The following is a 19,316-nucleotide window of genomic DNA, read 5'->3' as shown; positions in this document are numbered from 1 at the left end:
CGCGGTCCTGGGACAGCTGGGGAACCTGAGGCCATGGCCATGGAGAAGGAGCAGGCCAGCAGCATCAGCATCACCTGGGCCTTTGTTAGAAACGCAAATTCTCAGGCTCCACCCCAGCCTCCTGAAGCAGAAGCTCGGGGGTGGGGCCTGGCACACTGTTTTAACTTGCCTCCAGGTGCTGCTGATGGAGGTTCCAGCGTGAGCTTAAATTACTTAATCCTCACAGCTCTTCCAGGCAGGGAGGGCACCATCATTATCCCCATTTTACAGATGAGAAAAACAAGGGTCAGAGAGGTTAAGAAACTGACCATGGTCACACAACTGGTGAGAGGTGGAACCCGGTGGGACTCTGCTTTTCACCAGAGGAAGGAGAGGGGTGATGGCCATGGTGACCTGACATGCCCTGGTCGGGGAGGGGAGAGGTCAGGACTTTCCGACAGGTGACGCCTTGCCAGTGGTTACGCCTCCAATCCCTCTCCTTCCCTACACACTCTCCTGCCTTGGTCTCCCCCTTCATGGTTAGGGCTTCTCCAGGCCCAGCGTGGCCCCTTTTCCCCACCATCCCTCACCCACAACATGCCCACATCCCACCCAGACCCCGCAGAGCCCGCGGCCTGCACACTCACTGCCTGCCCCTCACCTCCTTTGGTCTCTCACATCTCACAGACACCTCAGACTCAGAGTGTCTGAGATGGACTCAGTGCCCCCAGAAACCTGCTCCTTCTGCAGGTCTCCCTTCTCAGCAAACGCACCACCAGGGCTCCTGGTTATGCACACCAGAAACCTGGGAGCTGCCCTCGGCTCCACCCGCCTCCCCCTGCATTACCTTCCCTTCCACCTCCCAAATCTCCTACCTGTCCACCTCTCACTGCCACCACCCTGGCCCCTGGCCCACCATCGCCATCCCTCCAGCTTCACTTACCACCTGTTAGCCCTGTTCTCTGCCCCAGTCACTTGGCCACCCACCAGTTCCTGCTGTATGCCATGTTCCTTTTTACCTGAAGGCCTTTGAACATGCTAATTCCCTATGTGCAGCATCTGGCCTGGCTTCCTCTTCTGTCCCTTCTGAGCACTTGTCCTGTTGTCATCTTGGGTTGATACATTGAGTGTCTGTTACCCCACTGAACTGTGAGCCCATTGAACAGGGGCAATGCCTGGTTCTCCTCTGCATTGTCTGCAGGATCACAGCCCAGAACAACAAACTCAACACTCCTAAATACCGAGGCCTTTCTCCACCCTCCTGGGCCCAGGAACTCAGGCCCTTCCTCCCAGGCCCAAGGTGGCTGTAAGGAATCACAGCCTCCTGGGGCAGCTGGTCCTTCCTCCCTGCTATCCCGACCCCTACACACATTGGATGCTGGGAGCCCCTGCCTGAGTTTACAGCACTGCCAGGCGGACATGCAGTCTCTGCTCCCACCCTGGGATGGTCCTGATGGTGACAGAGTCTATGCTCACCTCAGGCTCCTGTTTGCGCCCATGAGCTTGCTGTTCCTTGGGGGCTGCACGGATGAGGGTGCTCGGTCTGCTCGGGACAGGGGAGCAGGACTGCAGGCTCTGACTGCTCCAGGTCCCCCACCCACTCACCTCTGGGCAGCAGACCTTTCTTCTCCTTCAGGCCATCACAGTTCCACTCACAAAGCAGGGCCCAGGACATCACCTCTCTCTCTCAGCCAGACTTTCAAGGAGACAGCCCCAGGTCTATTGTGGGGAGACCTCAACTTTTCCTGGGACCAGAGGGAGCCCATTGTGGGTTGACAAACTCTTCCCAGGTGAATGGCCTTAAACTCTGATCCTGTGGGGCATTTGGGGACCATCTGAAATCTTTCTCTGCCCCACAAAATTCAGAAAAGATGATTTCTCTTAGCTTTTCTATCATTCCTGGGTTCCTCCCCATTGACACTCAGGGAAACTGTCACCAAGGTTTCCCGGAGCTCTCCTCTACTGTGTCTCCATCACATGTCAAGGATGGGGACCCCATGCAGGCCTCTGCCCTCTGTTGTCAGTCACCAGCATCCTCATGTGTAACTCATCCTGTTGCCCTTTTCGACTTGGCTCTCAGCCTGGAACTCTGTCTCAGTCTGAATTTCCAGTGTGAACATCTTCTGTACTGCATCCCCAGCCTGTGACATGCGTCACCTCCCCATCTCTGCGGTGGCATCCCCACCTCCCACCAGCCCACCTGCTGGCCAAAAGGCTCCTGCTCACAGGAGATGGCTCCTGTCACCTCCCTGTGCTGCAGGCTGGGCCTGGAGTACGCTGGCTTCCAGGAAGCCCTGATGGGAACAGGCCCTTCTCTCTCCCCACAGCATCCTCAGGGATATCTTTACTCTCTGAGCTCAGAGGAGGAGAGATCACGAAACCAAAATCTCTTCAGACAGGAAAACACAGGGTTTTCGGCTGAGACAAGCAGGAGTGAAACAGGTGGGAAGGTGTGATGATTCAAAACCTTGCCCTCCTGGGGGATGTTCGCAGGAAGCTGGCCCAGCCCCGCTGCCTCAATTCCCCCTCATTTCCTGCACACCCCACCAGGCAGCTTCCGGAGCCCACGGCCCTCAGCGCTCTACCTGGGGCAGGATGAATGAGATGGGGAGGTGACAGCTGTCTGAGGGAGGTGGGACTTCTGCCAGGCCTTACAGGGGAGAAACAGGGGTGACAGCCAGAGCAAAGGCCCAGAGGTGGGAAGGAAGAGTCAAGGTGAGTTTTCTGTGAGGCTGATGTGTGGTTTAAGTGGTATCAGTAAGCCCCTGCACCCACATAATGCCTTTAAAATGCATTGAAGGGGCTTGTGGGGATCCCTGGAGCTGGCGACCAGGTCTTACCTGTGTGTTCTCCGCTGCCAGCGCCCAGAGAATGGTTGCTGAGTTAACATGTGGAGGAGGAGACCGCTAAAAAATCACTTGAAGGTGGAAGTAACCTCTCACCGTATGTGGCTGAGTCTCAGGCCTTCTGGCCAGTCTGAGGTCAGGGAGGGACAGAAACGCTGCATCTCCAGGCAGCAGGGGTGGGGAGGCCTGCTCTGCCCTCTCAGCTCTTGCCAGGCTGTTTCCAGGGTCACTTAACCCCTTAGCTTTTGTCCTCCTCGTTCGCCCCATCCAGCCTGTGCACCCCCCAGCCCTCCGCCCACCCTCCCAGAGGCTGCGAATGAGCAGCCCATGGGACCTGGGGGGGCTCCCTGCAACCAGCGGATGGGTCCCGGAGGATGAACTGCCAACCCCCACGCGGAACAGCCAGGCTAGCTTTGCCAGGTGCCCACCCCGAGCACATCCCAAGGCTCCATGCTGACAAGCAGGCAACCCATCTTGTCACGGCTGCCACTCACTGTACCCACAAGGAGCCCTCCAGGCTGGTGTGGGAGGGGGCAACCTGGTCTAGGCCGAGACCCTGACGGGCAGGCAAGTCTGGAGTGTCTGGGAGAGCTTCCTGGAGGAGGCAGGCCATGAGAGGGCCCTGAAGGGAGGTTCTAACACAAAGGCCTGGGGACAAGAGTGAAGTTGCCCTCAGTGTGTGAGACCCTGGCTTCTGGACATCGGGGCCTCTATCTTACCTTATTTCAAAAATGTAGACTCCCCTCACCTCGGCCTAGGGCGTGGCACAGGGTAGGCTCGGATGGATGATGGATACTTGGCCCACGGCTGACAGTCTCATCAAGCTCAGTACAAGTCACGTGGGTCAACAGAGGTACTTATTAAGCACCTACTGTGTACCGCCCACTGAGTTAGGGGTACGGCCCTAGGGGAGGCAGCCGGGGAGCTGGGACTGTTTGACTCCTACCTGTCCTTCACTGGTTCTGAGTGTGCCCTGAGCTTTCCCAGCTCCAGCCTTTGCCCAGGCCAGGCCCCTGGCAGGAAGGCACCTCCCCTTCCTCTCCGCCTCTCCCAGGAGGTACCCTCCCCAGCCTACCCAGCTCTGCCCCGCTGCTCTGTCCGCCTCTGCTCAATGGGAAACTTGGGGCAGTGCTGGTGCGCACGCGCCACTCTGGCCTATCCTGGAGGCTGCGTGGCTGGGTGGCGGGGCCCCCAGGGGTTTTGTTCCTGCCTGTCCTGCTGCTGCTTAGGCTGAGCCTGGGGGCCTGGCACTCCCAGCCTAGGCTCCATCTCTTTCCAGGTAGGATGGAGGCTGCCCCTCCAGGGATTCCAGCTCTCTGGGCCAGGGAGGGGCCGGGGCCTCAAAAGAAATGGTCTAGGCTGGCCAGTCAGGCTCCTCAGCCCCAAACTCAGCAGGGTGACCCCAATTTACCTGACTTACGGAGGGGCCTGCATGATCGTAAAGACCCCGGCTATTTATGGACCATCACTGTGGCTCAGCGCACCCTGCTTGACATTCTGACTGTCCAAAGCAACTCTTGGGTTTGACTGTGCCCTTTCATAGCCTAGGACCTAGGACCCAGAGAGGGGGAGAGCCCACCCCCAGTCACACAGCACACAGGGCAGGGCACACTCTGCCTCTCCGGGCCTCCTATAACCACGCAGGGAGTCAGGGCCACCCAGAGACTCGCCCTGGCCACTTCATAGTTCTAAAAATGGGCAAGATACTGTGTGCTCACCGCCCTTCCCACTGCCCACCTGGCTCCACTCCCATTTTATCCTCATCCTCAGTGGCCTCTCCTTCCCTGCTGGAAGTCCCCATGACTCACAGCCCCCTGAGTGTGCCTCACACAGCCCGCCTCCAGCCTGGCCTCCGCCACGGCCCTGCCTGGAGCGCCCTCTCCATCTCCCTCCGGAAGGTCTCCTCTCTTCCCACGAAAGTTCTCCCTTTTCAGCAGGCCTGGGAGGCCGGGAGGCGGGCAGGGACCCCTCCCAGATCATACTCCCATGATATCACGCCCTACGCAGGAAGACGAAGATGGTCCCCCCAGACCTGCATCTATTCCTTACCATGTCCTGAGCTCACCCCTGGACCCAGCCTCTGCCCTGCCCTATTTAACTGCACAGCAGCCCACTGGTGTGGACAGATGAAAACCAAGTCAGAGAAGTTCAGTGACTTGCCCACAGTCACACAGCTCACAAAGGCCAGGCAGGGACTAGAGCACATGCATTCTTACTCCTAGAGCTGCAGTCACACTTTCTGGTCCAATGCAGGACCCCTGGGCACTGAGCATTCACCTCCCCTGGCTCTCACACCACTTTTCAATCTTGCTCTAGCCCTCCCCAAGTTTTCTCCAGGTCCAGGATGGAAGCAGGAACCAGCCAGGGCCCCCTGTGTCTTTAGAAGACCTAGAGAGTGCTGTATATTCGGAGACTCAGATGAGGGGACCCAGTTCCCAGCTTTGGAACTGACAAGCTTTGGGGCGCCTTTCCTTGGGCAGAGCCAGACACTCACCGGGGGAGAAGGAGCAAGGGCCATGGGCTGCTGTGGCAGCCGCAGGCTGGGGTCAGGTCTTGGGCCTCCCGGGTAGGAGAAGGGCTTATCAAAGTCCTTCCAGGACTTGGAGTCCAGCGCTCTGCCCCTCAGCCTGGCTCAGTCCTCACCCAGTGTGGGGAGGGTCTGCACCTTCCAAGCAGCCCCTCCACTCCACTGTTAGAAAGTTCTCCTTAACTTTCCTCAGATCATCACTCCTTCCCCATTTGCACCCTCTCCTCACAGCCTGTGCACAGAGGCCCAGGCCCCAGGGCCAGAGAAGCCCAGCTGTTTCACGGTGGCAACTGCCCTCACCACCTCCCGTCCTGAGCCGAGCTCTGGACTTGCGTTAGCCTCCGAGGAAGGGTGCGCTATTATCCTGTTCACTGATGAGGAAACGGAGGCACAGAGAGTGTCAGTGACCACCCCCCAACCAAGGTCACACAGTTAACAGGTGAGGACCTGACGGCCCTGCCTCTGGCCACACCTCCCTCCTTGAAGCCCAGCTGAGCCCACACTGCAGGGGGCTTGAGGGGCTGGTGAGAGGCTGTCACCTGCCTCTCAGGACTTGGATGGAGGCCTCCCAGGTGGAGGCGGGCTGTGCTACAGGTGCCGAGGACAGATGGCCTTCGTCCCCTGCCCGGGGCCTTGGCACTCAGATTGCTGCCTTTTCTCCCACACACAGAACCTGACCTCACCCAGAATGCCTGAAACCCATGAGAGTTGCCCTCCAGGCACCTGCCCTGGGAGCCACCAGACCCTCGCTGGCCCTTCCGGTCCAACCCACACCTGGCAAAGCAGGAGGGAGCCTCTTACTTGATCTCCGTCTGGCCACCTGCCTTCCGGGCTATCTGCACCAGCTCCTTCCCGTACCGCTCCTCCGCCTGCGCCCTGCAACGACATCGGTGACATCCGTGGGCTGCATCTCCTCCAGCTCTGCCTCCCACAAGCTCACTCACTCCACCTCTGGGGACCTCCTTGAGAAAGTTAAGCCGCCAGTCCTTCCTCTAAATCAATGACGGCCAAATACAGGCACATCTGGGGGGACTTCAGATTATTTGTCCACTTGGGGGAGGCCCAGGTTGGGAAGGACACAAGAGTCACACACCTGACCTGTTAGAGCAGGGTACCCCGCCACAGCTCGGCTGGGATCGGGGCTCAGCCACTTCCGAGGAGCTGGGTGGAGGCCACCTCCCTCCCGCCCGGCCCTCCTGCGCTCACCTCTGCCTCAGCAGCTCCTCCACATCCTTGCACATCTTCCTGCCGTCCAGCAGCCGCTGCAGCAGCACCTCGTAGCCCGTGTGGGCGGTGAAGTCCCTGCACTGGAACACAGGGCAGAGGGGCATGTGAGGGCCGCAGGACAGAGAGCTATGTGGGTTGAGAAGCACTGCGTGCAGCCTGGCCAGAACCCCTCTCACCACCTCCTGGAAAAGTCCCTCTCCAGCCTCCGAGACCTGGCCTCCCCGTCTGCCTCCATCTCCCTCATTCAAGAACAAGCTCTTGGGACTCAGGACCTGGCTTCACACGAGCACACAGTAGGCCCCCCATCGGTGGAGGCACCAGGTGTGGCGGTGGGCCCCGCAGGGCGTCAGAGCTCACAGTCCAGGACACAGCAACCCTCACCTAAGACGCCCTGGGAAGGGCCCCCACCGAGGCCCCGTGAGGACAGCCTTGTGGGGTGCCTGGCGCTGCCCACTCCTTCACCTCAATAACCATATTATCTCCGGTGTCCACGTGAGCAAACTGAGGCACTGACGGGTGAAAGTGTGCCCAGGCTGATTCAGCTTGAAAGTGGCAGGCCTGGTGTTAAACCCAGGCCATCTGGCTGGGGTCCGCGCCTCTCACCTCTTCACTCTACAGCCTCTGCAGTGATGGCAGCAATCATTTCCTGACCACCAGCCGTGTGCCAGCCGCCACCCCGGGCTCGCCATGGGGGCTCAAATGATCACCTGCTCCCCCTTGATGAGGTGGGCATCGCGGGTGACTTCAGTCAGGACCGGGGCACACCTTAACACACACCTGGGACACACCTAGCACCCCTAGGACACCCAGCACACCCTAGGTCCAGCTCTTAGCCAGGACAGTGGGGAGAGGGCACCGTGGAGAAATCTCCAGGACACAGCTGCCTCTCTGCCGCCCAGCATGTGCTCAGCCTGCCCTGTGTCCAGGACACACACTTCTCCTCTCTCAACCCTAGAGTGGATTCTGAGCTGGTGGTGCAGGAAGTTGGGGGAGGGAGGTAGGTCTCAAGGACCATGAGGGGACAGAGGGTCTCCTAGGATGTCCCTAGTCTAGAGAGTGGGTCCTGGGGCCATGCAGCCCCCCCCAGCTCTCCCCAGGCACTGCACATGAGGCTGACCGCCAAGGGTGGGTGATGGAGCCTGAGAGGTGGTGAAACGTGGTGCTGAGAACTGGGGCTCCTGTGTCCCAGCCTGGCTCCCACATCCATTCTTGAGGAAGGACCCCACCGCACCCGGGTGCTTGGCCAGGCAACTACAAATTGGGTTAAGCTCCAAGATTCAGCGCCTAGTCTGTCTTCTTTTCCATCCCCACAAAGCGCCAAAAGCCTCAGAGAGTAGGGAAAGGAGCTCTCGCTTCCCTGACACATCATAGCCCTACCTCAGAGCGTAGAGAATCAGTGGGGCATTCCCAAGGCCACACACACTCAGAGGAGGCAGGTCTAATCTGCCTTAGTCAAGAGCTGGTGATGCTCCTTTCCCTGCCCCATGCCTCCCCTCAAATGCTGTGTTGTGGGTGGGCGGGGAGAGGTAGAGGAGGAGTCTAAATCAAGGAGAGCTTCCTGCAGGAAGAGGCATTTGAACCTGGTTCTGGGAAGAGAAGATGTTGTTCTTCAAGGTCTAAGGAGAATCAGATGTGGTAGAGAAGGGCAGGGATACCACAAATTGCCTCAAATGGTCCCATGCCAGGCTCAGCACACCCTCAGCAAAATAAGAAGAGTGGACTCTTCAGGCCTGTTGGATACTTATGACCCCAAGCTCATCCTCTCCCCCATAAGCACTTCTAGAAGTTCCTGAGACTCAGGCTCAGCCACCCACAGGGTAACAAGCAACGGGCTTGGGCCTGGGCTGGCTACTCAGGGCCCCAGCGAGAGGAAGCCACCCCCCAACCCTTGCAGGCCTGTCCACCCAGGGTCCAGGCGGGTGTGCCTGGGCCAAGCTTCCATTTCTGTGGCTTTTGTGGGCCACTTGCCTATTAACCAGTCAGCAGACCATGGCTTCCTGCCCATCAGCTCTGCCCTCCCTCCGGGCCCCCAGGACAGAAGCCGGCAGCAGCCAGGGAGGAAAATGAATCTGGAGCCTCAGCCTCCAGCTCTCTCCCACTGAGTGGGTCACTCTGAGCTGGGCACCAGCATTCAGGGACGAATTCCCTAGACCACCAGAACGGGGAAGCGTCCTGTCCTGTGCTCCTCCATCCCTGGGGAAATGGAGGCCCAGGGAAGGGAAGAACCTGCCTGAGGTCCCACAGGTAGAGGCAGGACAAGGATGAGGACTTGCAGGGCACCTGCGCTTACTCCACAGCGCCTCCTCTGGTGCGGGCGACAGCTGCAGGGAAATGCTGACCGGAGCCCACCCCTGCCTCAGACCCTCTGCTCTTCCCTCCCAGGCCCACACCCAGCCCCGACCCTCTAGGGGAACCCCTGTCCTTACTGAGCCCCCCAGAGTGGAAAGAGAAGCAAAACCAAACCTACATTGGCCATTCTGGAGGAGGTGGCAGGCAGAGGGGCCCCAGGAGTGCAAGTCCCCAGAGCACATAGCAGGGTCGAGAATCTGGTCTCTGCTGTCTAGTCCCTGCTCAGAGCCACTGTGGTGCCAGCGGGGGCTTTGGCCAAGAGAGCTGCCGTCACAAGTGACTAGCCTGTTCCAAGGAAGTGCCTGACTCCCTGAGGGTTGCTCCCTCCCAGCCTGCACGCCCCCCTCCCCCACCCCAGCCTCCTCCTCCAGGCACCGGTTCTGACTCATGGCCCAGGGCTGGGCAGAGTCGAGTTCAGGAAGCTGCTGAGGAAATGAACCAACCAATCATTCAGTTAATCAATCAGTCCTGCACGCTCACTGTCCAACGCCCATCACCGGAGTCCCCTGCTCCAGGGGGCCCACCCTGGCCTTCCCTCCCTGCACCTCCCCAGCTCCACCCTCTAGTATCAAGGGCCTCCTATCAGTCCCCTCATTTACAGGCTCAGGTTGACATCTCCACAATGCAGAAGCGCCCAGAAGGCAGGGCCTCCCACCTCCTTCTGTCCATCAGCAGCCTGTCATCTGAGACCTGCCCGTGGCCTTGCCCTCTGTGAAATCACCATTTATTGAGTCTACCTGCCACACACCATGCCAAGACCATCATAGCCATTTTCTTATTGAAAACACCACACACACAGGGAGGTCAGCACGGTGACCAGGCCAAAGAAGGGAAGCGACTGCTCAAGGTCACTCAGCTGGTAAAGGTCAGAATCTGGGCCTGTCTGCAAACCCACATACCCACATCAGTCATTCAATAGCCAGCCCAGCAACTCTTCCTTTTTAAAAAGTCAAAAAATGATTTTAAAAAGTTTTGGAAATGATTACTCAAATTCTCTCTGCCTCAAATCAAAGCTGTGTTTCAGTCCGTCATCCAGTTACCATGGATTCACAGAGGCCGGCTCTGTGCCCAGGCTGGGTCAGAGGAGCGCTGCCCTGGAGAAGGGTGGGGCTGGCTCTGCAGACGTGGGGCTGGGAGCCAGCAAGCAGCCCGAAGCCCCGCCCCCGCCATGTGGCACCTAGGGCAACCCACCCTGGGGTAGGGTGCCAGGTGGCAGGCAGGTGCAGACCCCTCCTTTGGGAGACACCTCTCAAGCCAGATGTAGGACCCCAGGCCTTGCCATCCACGCTGTATGGCCACTCTGGGCCTCCCTTTCCCCTCGGAGGGGCCAGATCAGAGCTGCAGGAGGAGGTGCTCAGGAGAGCTCTGACAGGACAAAGAGACAAAGAGCACCCCTGCCTCAGCCTCCAGGCTGTGCAGGGGAAACCTGGGCGCCCGGTCCTGCCCAGGGGCAGCCCACCTGCTCCCTTCTCTGGGTGCTCTGGGCGTGAGCCACAGACCAGGCCCTGCTGTGGCCCCACTGGGTGCGCAGAGAAGCAGCCTTTGTGCCCACTGCCACTTCTCCCTTTTCGTACCCATACCACTCTTGGTGGCTCCATGGGCTAGACCACAGAGACCAGGAACCTGAGCAAGCCACTTCCCTTCTTGGGACCTGGTTTCTTCATCGAGGAGGTGAGGGCAGAGGCCAGCCACTCCTGGCCCTACAGCCCATCCCACTAGGGCACAGCCCCATCAGGGAAGACTGGCTGCTAAGCCAGGGGCTGGGGGCCCAGGCCTGTCTGAGAGACTGGACAGAGTTCAGCAGGCCAGATACAGATTCACACGCCACCTGTGGACCTGGTCATTCTCAGCCTCTCCTTCCCTCATTGTTTCCACCACCTAGGGTTGATCTGAGAATTCAAGGAAGTAATGTACACAGGAGGAGTGAACACAAGGTCACAGCTTGCCCTGAGCGGGAACGGGGCTCAGGATCATTACCCACACTTTAGAGGTGAGAAAAACGGAACCCAGAGAGGTGATCTAACCTGCCAGGGGCCTGTAGGGCACAGCTGGGATTTGAGCTCAGCTCTCCCAGGCCAGATCCCACCGAGGTAGCCACAAGAGGAAGAGTTGACCTGTGGGCCTCTGCCACCTGCTGCACCATCACCAGAGGACGAAGACGTTTCACCTGTTTACAGCTACTGACCGCACCAGAGGATGGAGACCTCAGAAGCAGCAGGGGAGGGGAGAGCACGGCAGGTGCAGAGACCCCCCATCATAGGCTTCCCATCACAGGCGAAGCGGGGAGACCGGGAAGCTTTCAACTGAACAAGAGAGTGAGATTCTGATATTAGGTTGAACTCAAGAAACTGAGACCTGAAAAGGAACAGAAACACTCCAACATGCCCAGCGGTTAGGACAAGAGAACTACCAGTGGCTTTGGAAGGTGGAAGAAAAAAAATTAAGTTTCCAGTTTGCAGCCTACCAAGTCGAGAAGCCATTCTGTAAAATGTTAAGCATTCTTGTCAAGAACCTTCCTAAAGACTGACATGTTCTTAGGTGGATAGGCTCTTTTTCTTTTTCTTTTTTTTTTTTTAACTTTTTAAATCATCTTTTATTGGTGGGAGAGGAGACAACAGGGAGACTGGACTCGCTCCCTCCATCTCAGGAAGCCCCAGAAGCCAAGGATGCAGATCTTGAACAACGGTTACAGGCCGCACAGCGCACAGGCTGCTTGGCCCTCTCCTTTCTCACTGCAGCTTAACAGCAGGGACCTCTGCGGCCAGCGTGCCTGGTGTGGCTTGTTTCCTAGCCACTGCTCTACTGTTGCTTGTCTGCTGTGGCCTGAGAAACCAAACTACTGGGATACACACAAGGTAGTGGGCACTGAGCTCTGGAGAAGGCAGCCCCCTTGAAGGCAGAACGTGGGTCTGTTTGCCTGCAGGTGCCCAGTGCCCAGTGTCTGCACAGCCACGCTCAGCAAATAGGAGGCCCTCCCTGAGCTGGACGTGGCTTCATGACAGCTGGCTCCTAAGCTGCCCCATGGAGAAGACCATTTGCTTGTAATTCAATGACTCATTACCCAGCCCCTTTAAATAAGCCAGACTTTAACACCATTGTACAGATAAGGAAACTGAGGCTCAGAGAGGATAAGTCAATGAGTAGCAGGTGGGCTCTTTCCACAGATCATAGCTATTACCCCACAGTGGGGCTCATCTCCACCATCACTGGTGGATAAACTGAGGAAAAGCAAAGGACCAAACATCCACATACAGCTTGGATGGATGGACGAATGGATGCACGCATGGATGGATGACAAGAGACTTCGATGAACAAGCTGGTTGCTTACCCAGAGCACCCCAGGAGGAGGGGTGGGTAAAGAGAGGGTCCCAAGCCACAGCTCTGAGGAACCGTTGAGGAATGCAGTCACTAGCAGACCTTTGTGGGTTATCAGGAGCAGAGGGAGCGTCTGTGGCTCGTGTCCCCAGAGGCTCAGCCAGGACTCATGGGGGTAGAGACAGAGAGGCCAACTCCAGATGTGTACAAGGAATGGCTTTCCAAGAGCCCAAGTGGCCCCAGATATGGAACACAGGTGAGCTGCTTTGATGTGGGGAGAGCACCCCACTGCCAGGGTCTGTAAGCAGGTTAGGGATTCCACAGAGAGGACCCGGGCCTCAGACAATGTGCTGAACCAGGTGTTCTGGGTCTAGGTGTCCCCGAAGCAAGGATTCATAAGCAGATAAATGTGGGGTGATTTACAGCTTTTCTAAGATGGCCCAGGATAGGTGTCAGGGAGAGAGCCAAGAAGGCAGACTTTTACTTTGAAAGAACAAGAAGCACATTGCATGTGGTTAGATTAGCTACTCTGGGTTCTGCTGGGCTGACAGGAGACTGGGACCAGAAATGCATGTCCAGGGGGCTCTAGTTCTCCACTGAGCCCCAGTCTGCGCCCCCCCCCCCCGGGCCTCACAGGGCCCCTCGCCTGGTCAGTCCCGCTGGCTGGGCCCCTGAGGTGTCTGGGCCCTTGACCTGGGGCCCAGCTGGGGACCTGAAGGTGGCTGATGGTCACTCTGCAGCCCTCCCCTTCAGCTGGGGGCTCTGTCAGAGCCCTGAAAATGTGCAGGGGCTCCCGAGAATCCGACATAGCTGGGCGTGGGGGGCGGGGAACAACGCAAGCCCCAGAAGGGGACCGTTGTGCATGCGGGGGGCCTCTTATCTGAGCGATAGTGACCATAGGAGGATACGAGGGGTTACGTAAGTTGTCCAGGCTCCAAAAGCAGTTGTGTGGGCGTGCCTGGCTTCCGACTTTGCCGTTTTAAATAGGCCTCCTCCATCGCAGGAAGGAAAGGCTTCCTTTACCGCACTCCCTCCCCATTTCTGTGAAGTACTGATCACTTCCCCTCCACTCTCTCAAGTCTTAAAGGCCCAGCTCGGTCCCTTACTTCTTCCTCCTGCTTTGTGAAACCAAAACGCGCAGAAGTTAGCACAAGGGGCAGGGCAGGGAGTGAACACAAGTCTAGGCAGAGGCCTGGAGGTCAGGGTGAGCCCCTCGGGTTTAGGAGAGTGAAGTCTGATGCTCAGAGCTGTGAGTGGCTAGCCGCCCGGTGGAAAGGCAGCAGCAAGGGGTCTGAAGAGGTAGCCTGAGGCCAGATGGGGAGAGCCCTGAGTCAGGCAGAGCAAGTTGGGGGAACTTCCCAGCAGGGATGCGGAACCAGAGCCAGGTTCCAAGTTCAGGGGAAGAGAGCAGGATGGGTGGGATGTTGACAGCTCGAGGCCAGAGTTCTAGATGCCTCTAATTCTCAGAGAAGCCTGCAATGTCAGGACTGCACACTCACTGACCCATGTCACAGGTGAGCCACTGAGGCTCAGCAAGGTGAGGGGCCTGCCCAGGTCACACAGCTCCTCTGTAGCTCTGCCACCAAGCTGATCCGGCAGAGGGGGTTGCTCGGATCCAGCAGTGGGCGGGGCAGGAGGCAGATGCCAGTGGCCCAGGGTGAGGACAAGTGGGGAAGGTTGGTTGATGGAGGGAAGGAGGGAGCTGAGCCGCCTCAGAACCCTGAGCCCGAAGAGATGCTGAGCCCGCCGACAGGGACAGGCACTGACCATCCCCTGCACGTGATCAGCCACACAGGGCTCCTCACTGCATGGGCTCTAGCTTGTGAGTGACCAGCAAGGGACTGGGGACTGGGACCAGTGGTCCGGGAGGTGTCCCTGCACATCCCCTTCCCCAAGTATCACCCCTTCCACACCTGCCAGGGGATGCCCCATGGGAACACCTCCCAGGAGGAAGTCCAGGTCGCGGCGAGGGTGGGGGAAGAGCTCAGGCACTGGGTTCTAGTCCCACCCAGTCCCATGCACACAGACAGTGTTACCTCACCCCCTGTGCACAGATTCCCTCCTCTGTAAAATGAGTGTGAACATACCGCCCACCTCCCAGGGCCTCTGGGGACTAAAAGGAACAACATATGTAGGAGCCCGACAAAGGGCGCCCTGACGCTTAATGAGCTCCTGGAAGGTGGGGGCCTGGGTGATTAGTGCATAGTAATAAAAGTAAACCAGGAAAGGAAATAAAAAAGGAGAGCAAAAAGGGTTCTGTAAAACTGTAAAACTCTTAAAACATAGGAGAAAAGTTTCAAGACATTGGATTTGGCGCTGACTTCTTGAATATGACACCAAAAGTACAGACAACAAAAGAAAAAAATAGCTAAGTTAGACTTTATCAAAATGAAAAACTTCTTGTGCATTGAAAGACAATATCGAGCGAGTGGAAAGACTATCCACAGATTGGCAGAAAATATTTGCAAATCACATATATGATAAAGGATTAATATCCAGAATATACAAAGAACTCTTACAACTGATCAGCAAAAGGACAAACAACCCAATTCAAAAGTAGGCAAAGAAATAGACATTTCTCTAAATTAGAAATACAAATGGCCAATAAGCATATACGAAGATGCTCAACATCTTTCGTCATTAGGGAAATACAAATCAAAACCCCAGTACGATATCAGTTCATGCCTATTAGGATGGCTGTGGTTGTGGGGGGAAAAAAACAGAAAATAACAAGTGTTGGCAAAGATGTGGAGTTATCAGCATCCTTGTGCATTTTTGATGGGAAGAGTTTAGCAGTTATTCAACATGCTAAACATAGTATTACCATATGATCCACTCCTAGGTATGTACCCAAAAGAACTGAAAGCAGAGATTCAAACCATGTTCATAGCAGCATCGTTCACAATACTCAAAAGGAAGAAACAACCCAAGAACCCAATAAAAGATGAATGGATAAACAAAATGAGGTATATACACAAGATGAAATATTATTCAGCCATAAAAAGAAACGAAGTTCTGATATATGGTAAAACACAGATGAGACTTACAGACCTTATTTGACCCTATTTGTGGAAAAAGGACAAATATTGTCCGATTCTCCTTAGATGTGGTCCGCAGCAGAGGCAGATTCACAGAGACAGCAGGTGGAGTAGGAGATGAGAGGAGGAGACAGGGAGTTATTCAAGGGGTACAGAATTTCTGTTTCGGATGATGAAAAAGTTCTGGAAAGATGGTTGTACAACATTATGAAAGTACTGATGCCACTTAATTGCACACTTAAAAATGGCAAATTTTATGTTACACGTATTTACCACAAAAAAGTATAAGATTAAAAGACTTAAATAAACAACAAACCTCTACCCTCTACTCATTCACAAGTGAGTCAAATGAGGTCACATAACTGATACAAGCCAGACAGATGCCCTGACCAGCAACGGCAATGCATCCTGCACCACCCGACATCCACGCCAATGGTTCTCAGCCCAGGCTGCGCTTTGGAAACACTGGAGAACTTTGAAAACACCGCTCCCCGACCTCGAGATCTGCATGTAATTGACAGGGGCCACGGCCCGGGAACTGGGATTTTTGAGAACTACAGTCCTATAAGATCCAGCTCACATTTCTGATCTTATCTCCAACTGCTGTCCGTCCTCGTCACTCTGCCCTGGCCACACAGGCCTCCTTGCCCCTCGAGCATGTCCAGCGCTCTCCCGACTCAGCCCGTCGCCCCGTCTCTTCCTCCCCAGTATGGCTCAGCTTCTGCTCACTTTTTCTGCAGTTGGGAAGCCCTGATCCCATCCGGCTGCCCCATCCCCACCCTGGTGTGTTCTGGAGCTCTGGTGGACACTTCCTATTGCCCAATAGTGGGTGGCCTGTCAACACCAGTGGAAGGGGCTGTCACTCGCCTGCCTGCTCTGTCACCCGCTGTTGAGGGTGCCAGGTCTCAGCAAAATACCACACGTTCCCATCAACGCCAAAGGCTCTCTGACCCAGGCGTAGCCCGGCAGCCACAGAGTCCATCTGGGTGGCACCCCCAGGCCCACATCCCCTCTATGACCCGGGTGCTATTTCCTCATTGCACTCGAAGCCATAGGAATGACTCTCTAATGGTGGAATTTCATATGCAATGGTGAACAGAGTTGGGGAGGCATTCTGGGACTAGAAGGACCCACATAGGGGGCTCACCATGTAGGTGCCTATCCAATTAGAAGCTTGGATCCCTCGAGATCGGTCCCTGGTCTGCTAACTCCCGATGCAGAGCAGCAGAATGTGGCCCCTTAGCAGAGCCTTGAACCTCTGCACCTTCAAAGACTGTCTCTTAGGTGAGAATTGCTCTGACATCCTACAGATGAGGAAACTGAGGTTCAGAGAAGGGAAAGGATTCTCCAAGCCCCTCCCAGCAAGTGAGGGTGGAGGATAGGGGAAGCTTCAAAGAGGCCTGACCCCTTCTGAGCCTAGAGGACAGGAAGTGACTAAGCCTGTGACTGAGGGACCTTCTGGAGGTAACCCCGCAGGGAGCCCTGACAGGGCAGCCCCAAGGGCACAGGGTACCACTCTCTCTTGCTGGAAATGAGACAGTTTCAGTTTCTACAACAAGTTCCCTCCATCATGTGGTTTGTAGCTTCAGCCAGGCTCTGGGCAAGGCAGGTGGGCAGGTATCCCACCCACAGCTTGTGGCCTCCAGGCCCTTTTGCATGAATGGAAACATCCCATCACTGGAGAGGGTGAAAAAAGGAAGAAAGCATCTCTGCCTCCACTCAAGGCTGGCCAAGACCTTTCACAACCCAGCTGGGGCCTTCCCTTCCTACCAGTCACCCCACACAGTCCTCTGGGCCAGGAAACCATGTTCCAAGCCCTCTGTGCCTACTTCCCCTTCCCCTTGTCTGAGCCAGACCTTCCACCTGGAGTGCCCTTTCCCCTCCTGCCACTTCCCAAATCCCCACCTGCCCTTCCAAGTCCAAGCAGGGCCTTCCCTCTCCAGGAGCTGGCGCCCCAGCTGTGTGTAGTGCGGGCAGCAGCCAGGAAAAGTCCCTGAGCTCCTGGGAACTGGAGTACAAAGAGGGTCACTGAGAAGCAGATCTTGTCTCCCACCAAGAATAAAATCAAAGGTGTGGGTTCTGTTCTTGACCCAGGGCACTACAGCCAGGAAATCCTACAGGCGAGCATCTGCAGGCATCGCAAAAGCAGAGCAGACACAACCACGAAGCTCTGCAGCCCCCTGTCACCGTCAGACAACTGGCCGCATCCTGCGGACTGGGCGCAGAGGGACCAAGTTCTCAGGTCCCAGGGGGCACACGTACCACAAAGTGCACAGAGTCTGTGGAAGAATTAATGCTCTCGAACCACAAATGTTGCCTAAAAACACCATCTCAGCCTTGAAAACAGGAATTGCTTCATTTTGTTTTTAAATATTTTCCTTTTAATGGCATCCATAATCTGTGATCACGCAGAAAATTATGGAGAGAAATATCACCTGACTTTCCAAACCATGGAAACCAACACTAACATATAGGGAGCCACCCTTTCACCCTACAGGAATTAGAATTGAACTAACAACTTGCCAGTCTCCCTGGATTCCGGGGCAGGATGTGCTGGGGCCTGACAGACCTAGGTGGGTTTCCCTGCTCTGCCCTGGACATGTGGTCATGAACTAGGCCCCTGACCTGCGCATGCCTCCGTGCTGGGAATAGGAGGACACTGGCAAGTCCTTCCCTGCAGGGTGGGTTTGGGGACACGCGTGGAGTGACTGTCATAATGCCTGGTGCAAAACAGGCGCTGAACAAACAGGCATTGCCACTGCTCCTCTGGGGATGACGTAAGTAGCTCGGACTCAGAAAAAAATCTTCACAGAATAGGAAATAAATTTCCCCTTTATCATTTTTGATTGTGTAATTTAATTTTTCAATAGGTAACACATTTACATGGTTCGAAAATCAAACGCCAGAAAAAAGAGCACAGTGAACACACTGCCTGCCACCCAGCTCTGCCACCGATCAATCTTTTCTCTCGCTCCCCTCCAAGGTCATCACTTTAATTAGTTCTCTGTGCCTCACCCCAGAGATGCTCTTCGTTAACACAAGCCTACACCAATATAAACGCTTATCTCCCTAAATTTTCACAACAGGTCATATTCCAGACACACTGTTTGGCTCTGTGCTTTTTATACAAAACACTACATCTTAAAGAGCTTTGCAACCAGTATAGAGAGTCCATCCTCATTCCTTCCGACAGCCAGGGACTCCCTTTCCCGCCTCCCACCTCTACAATCCCCTGTTGTTCTGGAGGACACCCTCCTCGGCCTTCAAGGCTACAGGGGCCTTCCATGCTGCAAGTGCGCCCACAAAGTCCAAGTGGGGTTGGGGTCCAGCCCTCCCAGCCCCTTCCAGGCCACCCTGCTCCCTCCTTCCTGCATGAAAATGCTCCCCCCAGCCAGAGGACTATGAGGGGTCTCAAAGCAGCTGCTAGTGCCAAGTGCCAGAGAACTGGCCCCACTCCCACCCAGGAATGCCTTCTCTTTGGGGAAGTTACCCAAAAAAGTAGTCCTCAAACGCAAAACCTGGATACACAAAGACCTTTCCATTGCATCACTGTCCAGAATACTAAATAATTGGCAGGAACCTGAATGTCCAACAACAGGGGGTTGGATAAATAAATCACAGCATGTCTACCAAAGCCTCGAGCTGGAGGACCATGCAGTCATTAACAACAGTGTTTTGAAGACAAGAAACTCACACCCACATCCACGCATATTCAAAACAGAGTTCTGCTGAAAAGAGGGAGGTCCCTCTCAGTCTCATGCTCTGCAGCCTCCTCAATGGGGAACCTCAAAGTGTCAGATCTGGGAAGGGGAAGAGGTAGCTGATCTAACGCATGGGGGAGGGGCGGGCCCAGCCTCAGCCCCTTCTGTCTCTGGTGAGTCATTCTCCTGACCCAGGCAAGTGGTACCTCCTTCTGTCCTCTGTCTATTGGGGAGCTCAGCTCCTCCCAGCTTGGCACAGAGGTTTCAGGATGAAGCTGGAGCCCAGCGTCAAAGGGGAGAGATGAGACCTCAGGTCACAGGGAGAGCTCAGGCC

The 19,316-nt window shown here is 55.9% G+C and overlaps 1 protein-coding gene across 3 annotated transcripts in view; it reads right to left on the bottom strand.

The window, feature by feature from the left end:
- Positions 1 to 19,316, bottom strand: part of PSTPIP1 (proline-serine-threonine phosphatase interacting protein 1) — a 36,392-nt gene that overhangs the window by 12,706 nt on the left and 4,370 nt on the right. For 2 of the 3 annotated variants that reach the window (XM_010955214.3, XM_010955213.3), the window contains exons 2-3: positions 6,559 to 6,659; positions 6,154 to 6,228 (exon numbers count right to left, since the gene is read on the bottom strand). In XM_010955214.3, coding sequence (XP_010953516.1) covers positions 6,154 to 6,228; positions 6,559 to 6,659 — 176 coding nt within the window. Of the gene's footprint in view, positions 1 to 6,153; positions 6,229 to 6,558; positions 6,660 to 9,046; positions 9,071 to 19,316 lie in introns of those variants that run through there. The other variant, XM_045516821.2, reaches the window with a different exon arrangement.

Source organism: Camelus bactrianus, chromosome 27 (assembly GCF_048773025.1).
Source record: "Camelus bactrianus isolate YW-2024 breed Bactrian camel chromosome 27, ASM4877302v1, whole genome shotgun sequence".
Classification (NCBI taxonomy): domain Eukaryota; kingdom Metazoa; phylum Chordata; class Mammalia; order Artiodactyla; family Camelidae; genus Camelus; species Camelus bactrianus.
This window is presented reverse-complemented; position numbering and strand designations above follow the sequence as displayed.